At 42.5% G+C, this 12,518-nt stretch overlaps 1 protein-coding gene and 1 long non-coding RNA gene across 11 annotated transcripts in view; one reads left to right on the forward strand and one right to left on the reverse strand.

Annotated features, from left to right (window-relative positions):
• The window catches only part of LOC119262029, an 80,244-nt gene that overhangs the window by 47,423 nt on the left and 20,303 nt on the right, over positions 1-12,518 (reverse strand). The window lies entirely within an intron of this gene.
• The window catches only part of vit (vitrin), a 50,278-nt gene that overhangs the window by 24,539 nt on the left and 13,221 nt on the right, over positions 1-12,518 (forward strand). For 3 of the 10 annotated variants that reach the window (XM_037532819.1, XM_037532825.1, XM_037532820.1), the window contains 9 exons: positions 1,206-1,268; positions 6,710-6,784; positions 7,075-7,140; positions 7,655-7,717; positions 9,580-9,642; positions 11,100-11,147; positions 11,310-11,375; positions 11,474-11,621; positions 11,748-11,851. In XM_037532819.1, coding sequence (XP_037388716.1) covers positions 1,206-1,268; positions 6,710-6,784; positions 7,075-7,140; positions 7,655-7,717; positions 9,580-9,642; positions 11,100-11,147; positions 11,310-11,375; positions 11,474-11,621; positions 11,748-11,851 — 696 coding nt within the window. The remainder of the gene's footprint in view (positions 1-1,205; positions 1,269-6,709; positions 6,785-7,074; positions 7,141-7,654; positions 7,718-9,579; positions 9,643-11,099; positions 11,148-11,309; positions 11,376-11,473; positions 11,622-11,747; positions 11,852-12,518) is intronic. The other 7 variants (XM_037532822.1, XM_037532826.1, XM_037532824.1 and 4 more) reach the window with 5 other exon arrangements.

The raw sequence follows: 12,518 nt of genomic DNA on the forward strand, positions 1-12,518 counted from the left end.
AGCAACGCAGACAACAATCTCACCCAGCTAGTAGCTAATGAGACGGCAAAGAGATCTGCAATGAGAAACTGTCAAACAAAAAATTTAGCTACTCATTCACCATTTTCCCGTTCCACCTTAAAGGTGCACCAGTTACATTTTAACCCTAACCCTACCCCTCGTTTTAACACGAGTTACAGGGCAGTGGTTGAGATCTGAAAGGAGACCCTCTAATAAAAGAGCATCACTTCATTAACAGCTACCAGCGCCGCTCTGTAGGCGACCCTGCCCCCCCTAATTCTTCAGAGATATGAAGCTGAAGTCAGATATTCTCCAGATTCTTGCTCGAATTTTCCCGTTCCATCTTAAACAGAGCAGCAGTTACATTCTGGCACTTCAGATGTCAGAACTACTGGACTATTTAAGGTGGAACGAGAAATTTAGCCAGCTAGCTACCGACGCATGAGCATAGTACTAGCAATTTTTAATTTTTTTTTGTAATGAAGAAAAGGATCATAATATATAGCCATATAGCCATACAATAGCCATTGTATTACCTTTCAAAGACAAGATTCTCATATTTGTGGGTTGCTTTGGCCGCTTGTTCAGCATTTTGCCTTTTTTAACTGTGTGGAGCCTCTGAAAAACCTCCGTTTGGAGGGCCATGTAGTCCTAATACTTCACCCCACCCCTCTGTCTCAACAAGAATCAGGACACCCTACCCCTAGACATGAACAGGGGTAGGGCTAAGTGGTAGGGGTGAGGGGTGAGAAGGGATTGGGCCTAAGACGTTCGCGCAGTACTGTATGTCGTTGATGTTCAAGGTAGATTTAGCAAGTCATCTAACCTGATTGGCTCTTTGAACGACTGTCGCAGTTCTAGCTTCCAGCCCTTTTGCAATCTTCTCACTCTGGATGGTTCTCATTCAGGGCTAAGACTAAAACGCTTACTATCACCCCAGTGGAGTGATACTGATACCTAGAACTCCTTGCCAGTGCGTCGTCCTTTCACTCTCCGTATTAAGAGGAGGAGAGTGAAAAAGATCAAGGAATTTTCAGAGCCTCGGTCTGAGGACGCTCAGCATCTGCCCGCATGTCTGCTACCGAGACCCTGCTGGGCCCCCATCGCCCTCGCCCCGAAACCAAACAGCTGCTGCGCAGTCATGAATCTCTTCCTTTTTTTTTCCATGGCTATCTCTTCCCCGCCTGCTTCGCATTGTCCCGCAGCTTTCAATCGAGTTCAGCTGGTCCAGCCTGAGAGGAACCAGCACACAGTCCATTCTAATCCTAGTAAGTATCTGCAGGCCCTGTGTGTGTATATGTGTGTGTGTGTGTGTTTGCATGCTTACTACTGTACATCAAACAGAGCACATGTGCCAGGTTCCGTGAGTATCTGAGTCAAAATAGCTGAACTGTTTAGCAAGTACAGGCTATAAAATCTCCCTTTGAAACATTTCACAAAGGCGTTTGAACGGAACGTTCCTCTGCGAGGTTGTCCTGGACTGGGCTGCTGGTTGCTCAGCTGCACATCCTTGGCAAGAGCTGCTTAAAGGAATGTGTCACCTGAAGCACTGAAGTCTTAACTTTCATACCGTCGCTGTCCAAAGAAACCATGGATGTCCAAAATAGTACCAAGGCAACAATGTTTGGCATTTCTGTTGGTCCACTGGTCATGAATGTAGTCACACAATGTAGGACAGACAGTGTTCAAATGAAAAGCACCAAAAGCAGATACACTTTGTTTTTGGACATTGATATGCTGCACTTGCCAACTTTTATTAGGAGTGGATTCCGTATGAGTTACGTACAGATGGGTGGCAAATCAAGGGAAAGAGTGTCTTAGTAAAGAGTTGCGCTACTAGAACAGCCTAAAGGTTCCTTGGCGAGCTGTTCTTCTGAAAGACATTGCACTGATATTTAATATCGCACCAATACACGAGCACCGAATGTGCACTTTCTACCAATTTTCTGATGTCTTTCTCATACACACTTGGTTCTTTAAGGGTTCTTCAGCAAAGACAATGGTTCTATAAACATACAGAGATCCTGTTACATAATGAAATGGTTCTTGGCATAGCACCAAAAAGGGTTCACTGTTACAAGCTTGCTATCATAACAGCAGAACCTTTTTGGTGCTATACAGGATCTTTTTCAAAAGGGTATATAGAACCATGGACACTCAGAACTCTTTCCATTATTAAATGGTTCTTTGCAGGGTGAAATGGGTTCTTCGGATCGATGCACAATGTGCTGTAGATGGTACTAAAAAGAACCATATTTAAAAACAGATCTAGCACCAAAAAAAGAGTTCTGTTACAAGTTTAATATCGTAACAAAAGAGCCATTTTTGGTGCAGAATCCTTTTCAGAACGGTTCTATCTAGAACCATGAACATGAACTCTTTCCATTATTAAATGGTTTAAATGGATTAAATGGTTCTTTGCAGGGTGAAATGGTTCTTCAGATCGATGCACAATGTTATTAAAAACAGTTCGCTAACACTTCCTATGAATGTTACGTTTGTAAGCATCTATAAACACATTCATAGCATGTTATAATGCATTCGTAAGGCATCGTAAACATGGCTATAAATGTTTATAAACGTGTTATGTTATAGCCATGTCTATTATGCATTATGAATTGTTAACATAGTGCATTATAAGTGCTGTTCATAACACATTCTAAGAGCTCATAAGCTGTATTAGTCCGCTCTGAGTAAAGTGGAGCGTGCTGGACTAAAGCCTCCTCCAGGGTTCAGACTGAGGCTTCAAGTTGAAGAATTTACTGAAGGATTTACTGAAACACTAAAACACAATAAAGCTCATTACAGGCTTCAGATGTCAGAGTTTAAACTAGAGCAACATCAGAGTTTCACCTAATGTGGGAAAGTCAATGTTCACCACTGTTAATGTTCACCACTGTCAATGTTCACCACCGTTAATGTTCACCACCGTTAATGTTCACCACCGTTAATGTGCACCACCGTTAATGTGCACCACCGTTAATGTTCAGCACCGTTAATGTTCACCACCGTTAATGTTCACCACCGTTAATGTTCACCACCGTTAATGTGCACCACCGTTAATGTTCAGCACCGTTAATGTTCAGCACCGTTAATGTTCAGCACCGTTAATGTTCAGCACCGTTAATGTTCACCACCGTCAATGTGCACCACCGTCAATGTGCACCACCGTCAATGTGCACCACCGATAATGTGCACCACCGATAATGTGCACCACCGATAATGTGCACCACCGTAAATGTGCACCACCGTAAATGTTCACCACCGTTAATGTTCACCACCGTTAATGTTCACCACCGTTAGCCTGGCACTGACTTAACACTGCATATCCAATATTAGACTGTTTGGAACATCTGAATATTCAGGTCTGAAGCTCCAAAGATGCAGCCCTAACAGCACCAACGGTGAGAAACACAATTTTGGAAATCTCAGGTTGTAAATAAAATTTACATGTTTCTTTACTTTACTCTCTCCAAGCTTCGACCGACTTCTTTGGCACTGACAGTATAACATGTTATTAACACAACTTATAATGCATTATATTATCAATTCATAATGCATAATAAACATATGAAGTTTAATTCAGTTTTATAAATATTTATAGCCATGTTTATAGTGCCTTACGAATGCATTATAACATGTTATAAATGTGTTTATAGATGCTTACAAACGTCACATTCATAGAAAGTGTTACCAACAGTTCTATATATCACCAATAAGGGTTCTTCCCCTGTTACAAGCTTGATATCGTAACAACAAAAGGACCAACTTTAGCGCTATTCTAAACCTTTTTCCAAAGGTTCTATACAGAACCATAAACAACACATCCTCCATCAATCAGAGGAACCATTCCATGATACAAAGAACCCTTTAATTATGCAAAGAGTCCTGTAAGAGTTCATGGTTCTGTACAGAACCACTGTCTTTACTAAAGAAACATTGAAGAGCCTTCTTTAAGAGCGTAGATGTAAAGGCACGCTGTATAAATGGTCTCTTGGCGACCGAAACTACTGTAGATCTCGTTTATATTTCTAATATTTCTCAGTTTGAATTGCAAACTTGTGTATTTCTCTTATTTCTAGGCATTTTTACTTGTTTGAAGTGATTTTAGTAAGTCACTGTGTTGTCCCACTGTAGTGGCCTATCATTTAGCTTGTTGTAAATAAATATGTAAAAATATCTGCCAGTATAGTGAGATCATGTGACTCACTAAAATCACTTAAAACATCATTTTCTTTCATCGCCTGTTATAAGAAGTACTATATTATTATTATTATTATTATTATTATTAACATTTTATTTGATAAGCACCTTTCAAGTCACCCAAGGATACTGTACAATAAAAAGAACAAAGATAAAAATGTACTTAAAAAGAATTTTTAAAAATAGCATAGAACTATATAAAAGCAATACACATAATTGACAAAAATCACAGTACTGGTTCACCCAAAAGCCACCTGGAAAAGGTGGGTTTTAAGACTAGCTTTGAACATAGCCTGGGGCCAGCAACACCGAGTGTCATGTTATATGTCTGCTGTTATAGGTTTCTGGATGTTTAATGTTTGGGTATGATTTCAAGATGAGACTTGCTTTCTACCTGGACAAACATCCCTAATATCTAACACAGTATTAGTATCAACTAAATGTGGATCAGTGGTTAAAAGTGACATGTGTGGATCTTGTGGGCGTCAAAGGTCACTGCTGAAGGTCAGAGATTTTCTTTTGTTAGGATAATTATAGGCATACGAAAACTGTGAAGATGACGTTTCAGGCCTGTGTTATTACAACATACTAAATCATACCGAAGCTCATTTAGTTAAGTCCTCTTACTTCATTTTGTTTTAGTACCCAGCCACTTAAACTGTATTAAGTATATTTAAATCCAAACATTATGTGGTGCTAATGTTCCTTTTGAAGGCAGGAAAGGAATGTGTATTACATCAGAAAACATTTCGGTGGTTTGTGCTGAATCTCTTTTGACCTATGAGCGTCTCTGCAGGCACGGTACACGAATCAGTTACTTGTCAGGAAAATGAATATTGAGCTGATGCTCAGCAGCCTCCACAGCCCGTTTTAGCTTTAGTGGTTTAACCGAGTGGACAGGGAAGTGAACCAGCCACCAGCGGCTTTCAGAAAATAGCTGTGAGCATGACCGGAGAGCACATTCGCTGAGAGATGTGTTCCTCAGCAAAGGAGATTTTTAGGACAACATGTGTTACCACAGCATTCTGAAGATTCTTGCTTGTGTCCTTAGCTCGAGAATTTGAGTCATGTGTGTCTTTTAGCCTTATTCTGACAAAGCCTGAATCAGCTCTCATGCCCTGAGCTCCACCGCAGAGCAGCGATCCACCGTCTGTAGCGTTAGGCTGGGGGCCTCGGCTTTGGAATGGCGCCAAGGAAGCTCAGTAGTCCATGGGAGCCTTCCAGTACCGTGGTGCCGCAGAGTCTTCGCAGTACAACAATACTCCCACGCCTGGCTTACTGCTGTCTGATCTGGGGGGCTCGTGTAGTCAACACAAGCGCGATGTGCTGTTCCGCCACTGGATGGAACTCGCTGGTTGCTGTTGTTGTAGCCCACCAGTCCATTAGTTCTCTACTCTGACCCTCGAGACAGCATGGCAGGATAAGTTTGGGTTTCCCTCGCTGTGTTGTTTCGGCCAGACAGGATGTTGTGGGGCCGAGTTGCTGGACGGAGCTCAGGCACTGCCCGTTCACACTGCAGATCAAGTGATGCGATGTTTTGCATCTGAGGAATTTGTCAGGCCATGGTTTTAGATCTATCAAGGCCATCAACCAAATAGATGGATGCTGTGGTGGATTTAGAGAATCAAACTTGCCACTGGGAATATTCTCCAACTGCTCAGGACTGGATGCATTACTGTGTAGATGCTAAAGCTTTCTGGGTGTAGGCCAAAGGATCAAGTATGTTATGTCTTTTATTGATCCTACAAGGGTCAATTTGTCATTTGTCTGCCTAACGATACCCAGTTTAGGAGCCACACTGGGGCAGTTGGGCTTAAGTGTCTTGCCCAACCAGTAAACCAAGGTGACCAGATATCTGAAATGAAAACCAGGGATGTTTCCAGTTAGGTGGTCAATACATTTTTATCTACGAAATAAAAGACAGTTCCGTGTTTTACACAGCTGTATTCTGTAAAACAAGGTGAGAAAGTGGTAGAAGTGGGTAAGAAATAGCAGCAGCCCCCACTGCTGACCAAAACAAGCACAATGCAAGATGCCTGCCCATCTGCTCTGCTACCAGGTCTTTCTTAGGACGTTCCTGTGTGTTTTTAATTCATCGGTTTTGATGGCCCATCTCCGGAAACAGGGACATCTGGTCACCCTAAGGTGTGCCCAGTCAGTCCCAGGATTTGAACCTGCAACGTATCGATCATTTGTCCTTCCACTAGGCTACCAGTCACCTCAGTACCAGAGACCTACAGTTGTTTCTGAGTCAGTTCATTCCAATACATCTCTGCTCAGCTTTAGAGAAGCCAATATTTTGTAAGTGTTGATTTGTTCGGTGTAAACTGCATCACACAAGATACTCTGTCACAGGAATTCTTTAGAAAGCATGATCTTACAAAAGCTTTTTGGGTACTAGGTCTCAGGGTTTTCTCATGAAAATGCATGGGCTACCTAAAGATCACTCGTTAACTCATCTCTGTGGCTGACGCATTGTAAGTAGCTTTCAAATCTCCTCACTCAGACTTTGCTAGGAGGGAATGGCCAAACCCTGCACACGCTCGACCTGACTGGTTGTCTGGACCCAGGAGAACATCAGGTATCTCGCACAGAGCAGGGGATCTCACTGTTTTCTACAGACCAGAGATGACTGTCAGTCAGTAATAGTAAATAGTTTGATAGCGAATTAAAAAAAATAATAAACACAAACATAAACCTAAGCTAATCATGACTTTTAATCAGGATCCCTGATGCAAAAGATCATAAATATGCTCATAAATGCAATATTAAATGTATAACTTAATCATAAACCTTTGCATGCCTTGAAATGTGGAATACCATAAAGAGTCTGTCCAACTGTACATCATTCCGTTACTTCTCTTTATTCAGATATTAGTAACTCTGAGCCAGACAGGGGCTACACATGGACTGAGGTGGACACTGGCAATTCTGCAGGTAAGATGCTATATGCCGCCTTTCAGATGTACTCCACAGGAGGAGGAGGAGGAGGAGGAGGAGGAGGAGAAAAAAAAGGGGCATACATCTGCATGTGGTTGAATCAGTATGCAAAGCATATGTCAGTTCAGTCATGCTTGATCCATACTGATGTACTGAATGTAGCTACAGTATCTGTTGCCTGTTTGCACTCAAGTGTTCTGTTCCACCATGCTGTACGTGTATAGCATGTCAACAGTTTTCAAGATGTTTTAATACGGTCATGTCAGAGTGCTGTCCATATGATCTTCATATTGTATGCATGTACATATGGTGCTGCCATAGCCTTAGTCATACGGGCTTTTTTAAGAAGAAAAGGTAAGAAAATGGGCTCAGCTCTGAAATCTAATTTGCAATTGGATTACTGGTTTTCCTAAACAGGCCAACTGCAGCCATGGACATTGTGTGCATTTGTTCTTGCAATGCACCAGGCTGCACTAACTTGCGTCTGAAATGCCTGGCTTTTTCCTTGCAGCTCCAGACCCAAGGCCAGATATTTCAGAGTATGAGCGCTGGTCTTATAACTTTGGACAGTACCGTAAGTGATCTTTTGTTTTTTTTCAACCAAAGGGGTCCTAAAAGGTTCTTGAAATACTGCAGGATATTGTTTAATGTTTTCTGTGCATGAACGTTTGTATTGGTTTACTTTCAATGTGCATGAGGTTATAGTGTCATTTCCAGTGGTAAACCACGACTAATAGAGCTTGGCCTTCATTCTGGGCCATAAATATCAAAACTCTGTCAAAAATGAGAAAAAAAAACCCACCTTTAAGTTAATGTTAATTTCTGATAGCTCCCTAACAATGTGTAAGCACTAAGCTAACGGTGGTGCACATAGCCATTCCAGATGTGAATCTCTTGTAAAACACATTTCATGTTGCTTATAGAAGCTTGTAATAGACATTAACCCATTTTAGCTTGTGTTTATCAATTTTACAGAGACGGTTTTAGTAAAGAGTCCTGGTGTAGAGCTGCCACCCCTGTTTTCCATTGACAAAGACAAACTACCGCCTGTATTCACAGTCACAATGATGAATCTAGGACTTGCGAAAGGCCAAGAGTGATGTTTTTTTCACAGGAATTTGGCCTCATTCACTGTAAATCAACATATGATTGGTTGTCACTTTCTAATTTTGTTGGCAATTAATCTAATAAGGCCTGGAGTCCAGCTCCTGAAGTCCTAACCAATGGGAGAGCTCACTTTTCTGTATCTACTTCAACTCCACAGGGAAAAAAAAATTCCATTAGCCATTTCAAAATCTAAATCCTATTACTACACTACACACTTAAAAAGATGGTTCTGTAGTGAACAGTTAAAGGGTTCTTCAGATTGATGGAGAATGTGCTGTAGATCGTTCTATATAGAACCTTTTTGTAAAGGGTTCTATATAGCACCTAAAGGGCTCTTCTAATGTTACAAGCGCAGGGGGTAGCGCTGTCGCCTCACAGCAAGAAGGGCCTGGGTTTGAATCCCCAGCCGGGTAACCAGGGTCCTTTCTATGTCTTTGCAAGTTTGCCCGTGTCTGCATGGGTTTCCTCCGGGTACTTCGGTTTCCTCCCACTGTCCAAAGACATGCAGTCAGGCCAATTGGACAAGCTAAATTGACCCTAGGTGTGGCTGTGAGTGTATATGTCTGTTTGTCTGCCCTGTGATGGACTGGTGACCTGTCCAGGATGTTGGTGTCCTGTCTTCCACCCAATGATTGCTGAGATAGGCTCCAGGTTCCCCTGCAACCCAGAAGGGGATGCTTAGCATATCTATTCTATGTCTTTGGATTGTGTGAAGAAAGTTCCTGAGGATTCCCCACATAAGCATTCAGTATGCATTTAGGGTGTCTGAGAATCTGAATGAGTTATGTTTATCTGCATTTCTACAAATAACTGCCATTGTTTCCACCGTTTTAAGCTCAATCCACCAACATAAATCTATGTCAATGTGCCAATAATGGTAAATTGAATGCGTAAGAATAGTCTGACAGATTTTAATTTGTCTGTCGGAGGCTCATTTGTTTTTAGCATTACATGCATAACCTCAAACAAACAAGCTCCAAATCAAACAGGAAACCACAAACAGACCCTGGACAAGACACCAAACAGCATCCTTAAGGCCCCTCAGTTTTTAGTTCCTCAAAATTACAGGGCAAAGAGCGTGGCCTCTGTGACACAGCTGAGGCATCCAAACTGCAAGGATCTGGTTTTGGGGAGCTGAACGCTGGCACTATTTTTGCACACACACTCCTACAAATAAAACCTCTAGCTGTGTAATTGCGGAGGAACAGCCATCATGAGAACTGAGAGTGGAGTGTCAGAGATGTGCTTTTTCTCCCCCGTGTCCTCATGGTAAGTACACCACAGGCTACCTGGTTCAGAACTTAACTGCACTCGCATTTCCATTCTCAGCTCCTCGGCCAGCAGAAGCGGACACTAGCCGCAAACTCCTCCCTGAAACTGGACACACCAGAGGTACGTCATGATCCTACCTGCACTGACATCTGTAAGACATAACAAGTTGGCACAGATGCTTGTACTGCCTGTTCCCATGTGGAGAAAGGACATAACTTAGGTCCTGTCCAGCAAGTATCAGTGTACATGCTTTTGGGGTGATCAGCATGCAGTCCTGTGCAGCTCTTGATCAGGTGATATACCCTCAGTTTGATCTTTCATTGCATTGGTCAGTTGAGATTTTAAAAGAGAATTCTGCTGTTTTCTGCCATTTAATATGCTTTTATTCAGAGTGTTTTGTTGGGATTTCTTTACAGTGGTTGTGATCAGAACAAGGACTTGTGATGATTACAACACAAATATAGCCATTTTATCCACATGACTTTTTATATGTACTGTTAATGATGGTAAAATAGTTGTAAATCCAAAAAATAGGCTTTCTTTGGGAACCATCCACCACAAATGGGTTTTTAAAAATATATAGGCCAAAACTATCATAAAACAATGTCTCACACTTAAACGATTTGCACGGCTGGTTCCTTTCGCCACTACTGTGAACAATTCTGACTCTTTAGAATGGACCGTTTCACACCAAACCACTCTGAATGACTCTTTACATCTTAACAACTGAATTATGCAGACAGTTTGCATAATTGCTGGAATTGGTGGGACTCTGAGTGAAAAAAGAGCTTGTTTTCACTCATTTACAACATAAGGTACTGTGGCACAAAACAGTGCACTAAAGTGGCTAAATCAGACATAGATAGGCCCTGATCACAAGAAACAGAAGTGTGTAAATGTTGGGTAAAACATGTTCTGCTTCTGCCTTACACAGTCACTAAACTCAGAAATACAGAAGTTTTTATCACTTCAGCTCAACATAGAAAGGTGCATTACTTTACCTTTGTCAAAGTTGCCAAGACTGAAAATTCCTTGACAGCTATCAGAGCACAATCACGTCAGCAACCGTCCAAAAAAGGAGAAATTGATGGAGGTAAAGATAACTATAACCAAAACACCAGATAAGCCATATTTGCTGGAGATGCATGTATGGCATTTGGCAGACGCTCTTATTCAGAATGACTTGCAGTTTGATTGCTTTACACAGGTAGGCGAAGGTAGTGTTAGGAGTCATGCCCAACCTTTATTGGTATAGTGTAGGGTGCTTGCCTAGGCGGGGAATTGAACCCCAGTCTACAACATAGAAGGCAGAGGTGTTACCCACTCACCTTACCAACCACATTAAGATGACTACAACTCACTAACAATAAACTTGTTGGAACTACCCTGAGCAAGCGCTTCCAGCAGAAAAAAATGTGGAATTGAGAAAAGGGCCTATTTATCAGGTCTCCCCATGTTATCATGTACAGTAATCTTCCATGCAAGCCTGCATTGTGATTTTCAATGCCGCATGCTGTTGCTATTGCTTGGTTATTTGGTGCAGCGATGTAGTGATCTGTGTGATGTTGCTGTCACAGTGGAGCCGGTGGAGGTGTGGAAGCCAGAAGCAAACCCTTTCGACTCAGGTGAGCGCTTCGGTCGCTCTTTCTCTCCTTCCGCATAGAATGAGAGGTGATGCCAGGGATGCACGCTGAGGCGGTGTTCAGATATGTTTTGTAGGGGTCCATATTAGCAGCATAACACAGGCAAGCAACGTTCTCCAATTCTCTGTCCTTTATTCTCTGCAGGGTTCAACATCCGAGAGCAGGACTCCTTACCCAGAGCCCCAGAGCCTGTGTCACAGGGAGACCCGAGTAGGTTCACTCGTGTTTCTCCACTTGTATGATCCAGATTGACCAGAATTCAGTGCAGAGTCTGTTGTATAAGGTCAAGTGTATACCTCTCATTGCAGACTGTAAAGTTGACATTGCCTTCCTCATGGATGGCAGCTGGAGCATTGGAAAGCGACGCTTTAAGATCCAGAAGGACTTCCTGGCAGAGGTTTCCCAGGTCATCAACGTAGGTGTGGCTGGACCGATGATGGGCATCATCCAATACGGGTAAAATACTCTCATCTTTGTGTGTCATACAGATATAGCAATAAAAGTATTTATTTGGGAAGGTGTAAGAAGCTGGGGGATCCTTTAGTGCACATTTAGCATTCCTTTTCCCTTCTGCTTCACAAGGGATGACCCAGTAACAGAGTTCAGCCTGCGGCAATATTCTAGCTCCAAAGATCTGAAGCCTGCCGTCGATAAGATCGTCCAGAAAGGAGGACTCTCAAACGTGGGTGAGTTAAAGTCGGATCAGGTTCCAGTTCATAAGAAGTTTGCCCCTGCTTCCTTTAGCCTAAGACAGGTATCGGGAGCATGCGGGTCTTTTACTGCCCTGTTGTGGCTCCACAGCTGAATCATATTTTCAGGTAAAAATAAAATAATCCTCCATTGCAGTAAAATTGTCCAACACAGTTTAAACAGTAAATGGTCTTAAACACTGGAGTTAATGGAATCCAATAATTCACTAACCTCTAACCCTGAAGACTGGTGTGCACACTGCAGGTCACATACACTATATTGCCAAAGGCATTCACTTACCCAGCCAAATCACTGAATCCAGGTGTTCCAGTCACTTCCATGGCCACAGGTGTATAAAGCTGAGCCCCTCGGCCTGCAGACTGCTTCTACAGACATTAGTGAAAGAATGGGTCGCTCTCAGGAGCTCAGTGAATTCCAGCGTGGTACCGTGATCGAACGCCACCTGTGCAGCAAGTCCAGTCGTGAAATTTCCTCACTACTAAATATTCCACAGTCAACTGTCAGTGGGATTATAACAAAGTGGAAGCGATTGGGAACGACAGCAACTCAGCCACGAAGTGGTCGGCCACGTAAAATGACTGAGCGGTCAGCGGATGCTGAGGGGCATAGTGCGCAGAGGTCAACGACTTTCTGCAGAGTCAA

Source organism: Pygocentrus nattereri, chromosome 22 (assembly GCF_015220715.1).
Source record: "Pygocentrus nattereri isolate fPygNat1 chromosome 22, fPygNat1.pri, whole genome shotgun sequence".
Taxonomy (NCBI): Eukaryota; Metazoa; Chordata; class Actinopteri; order Characiformes; family Serrasalmidae; genus Pygocentrus; species Pygocentrus nattereri.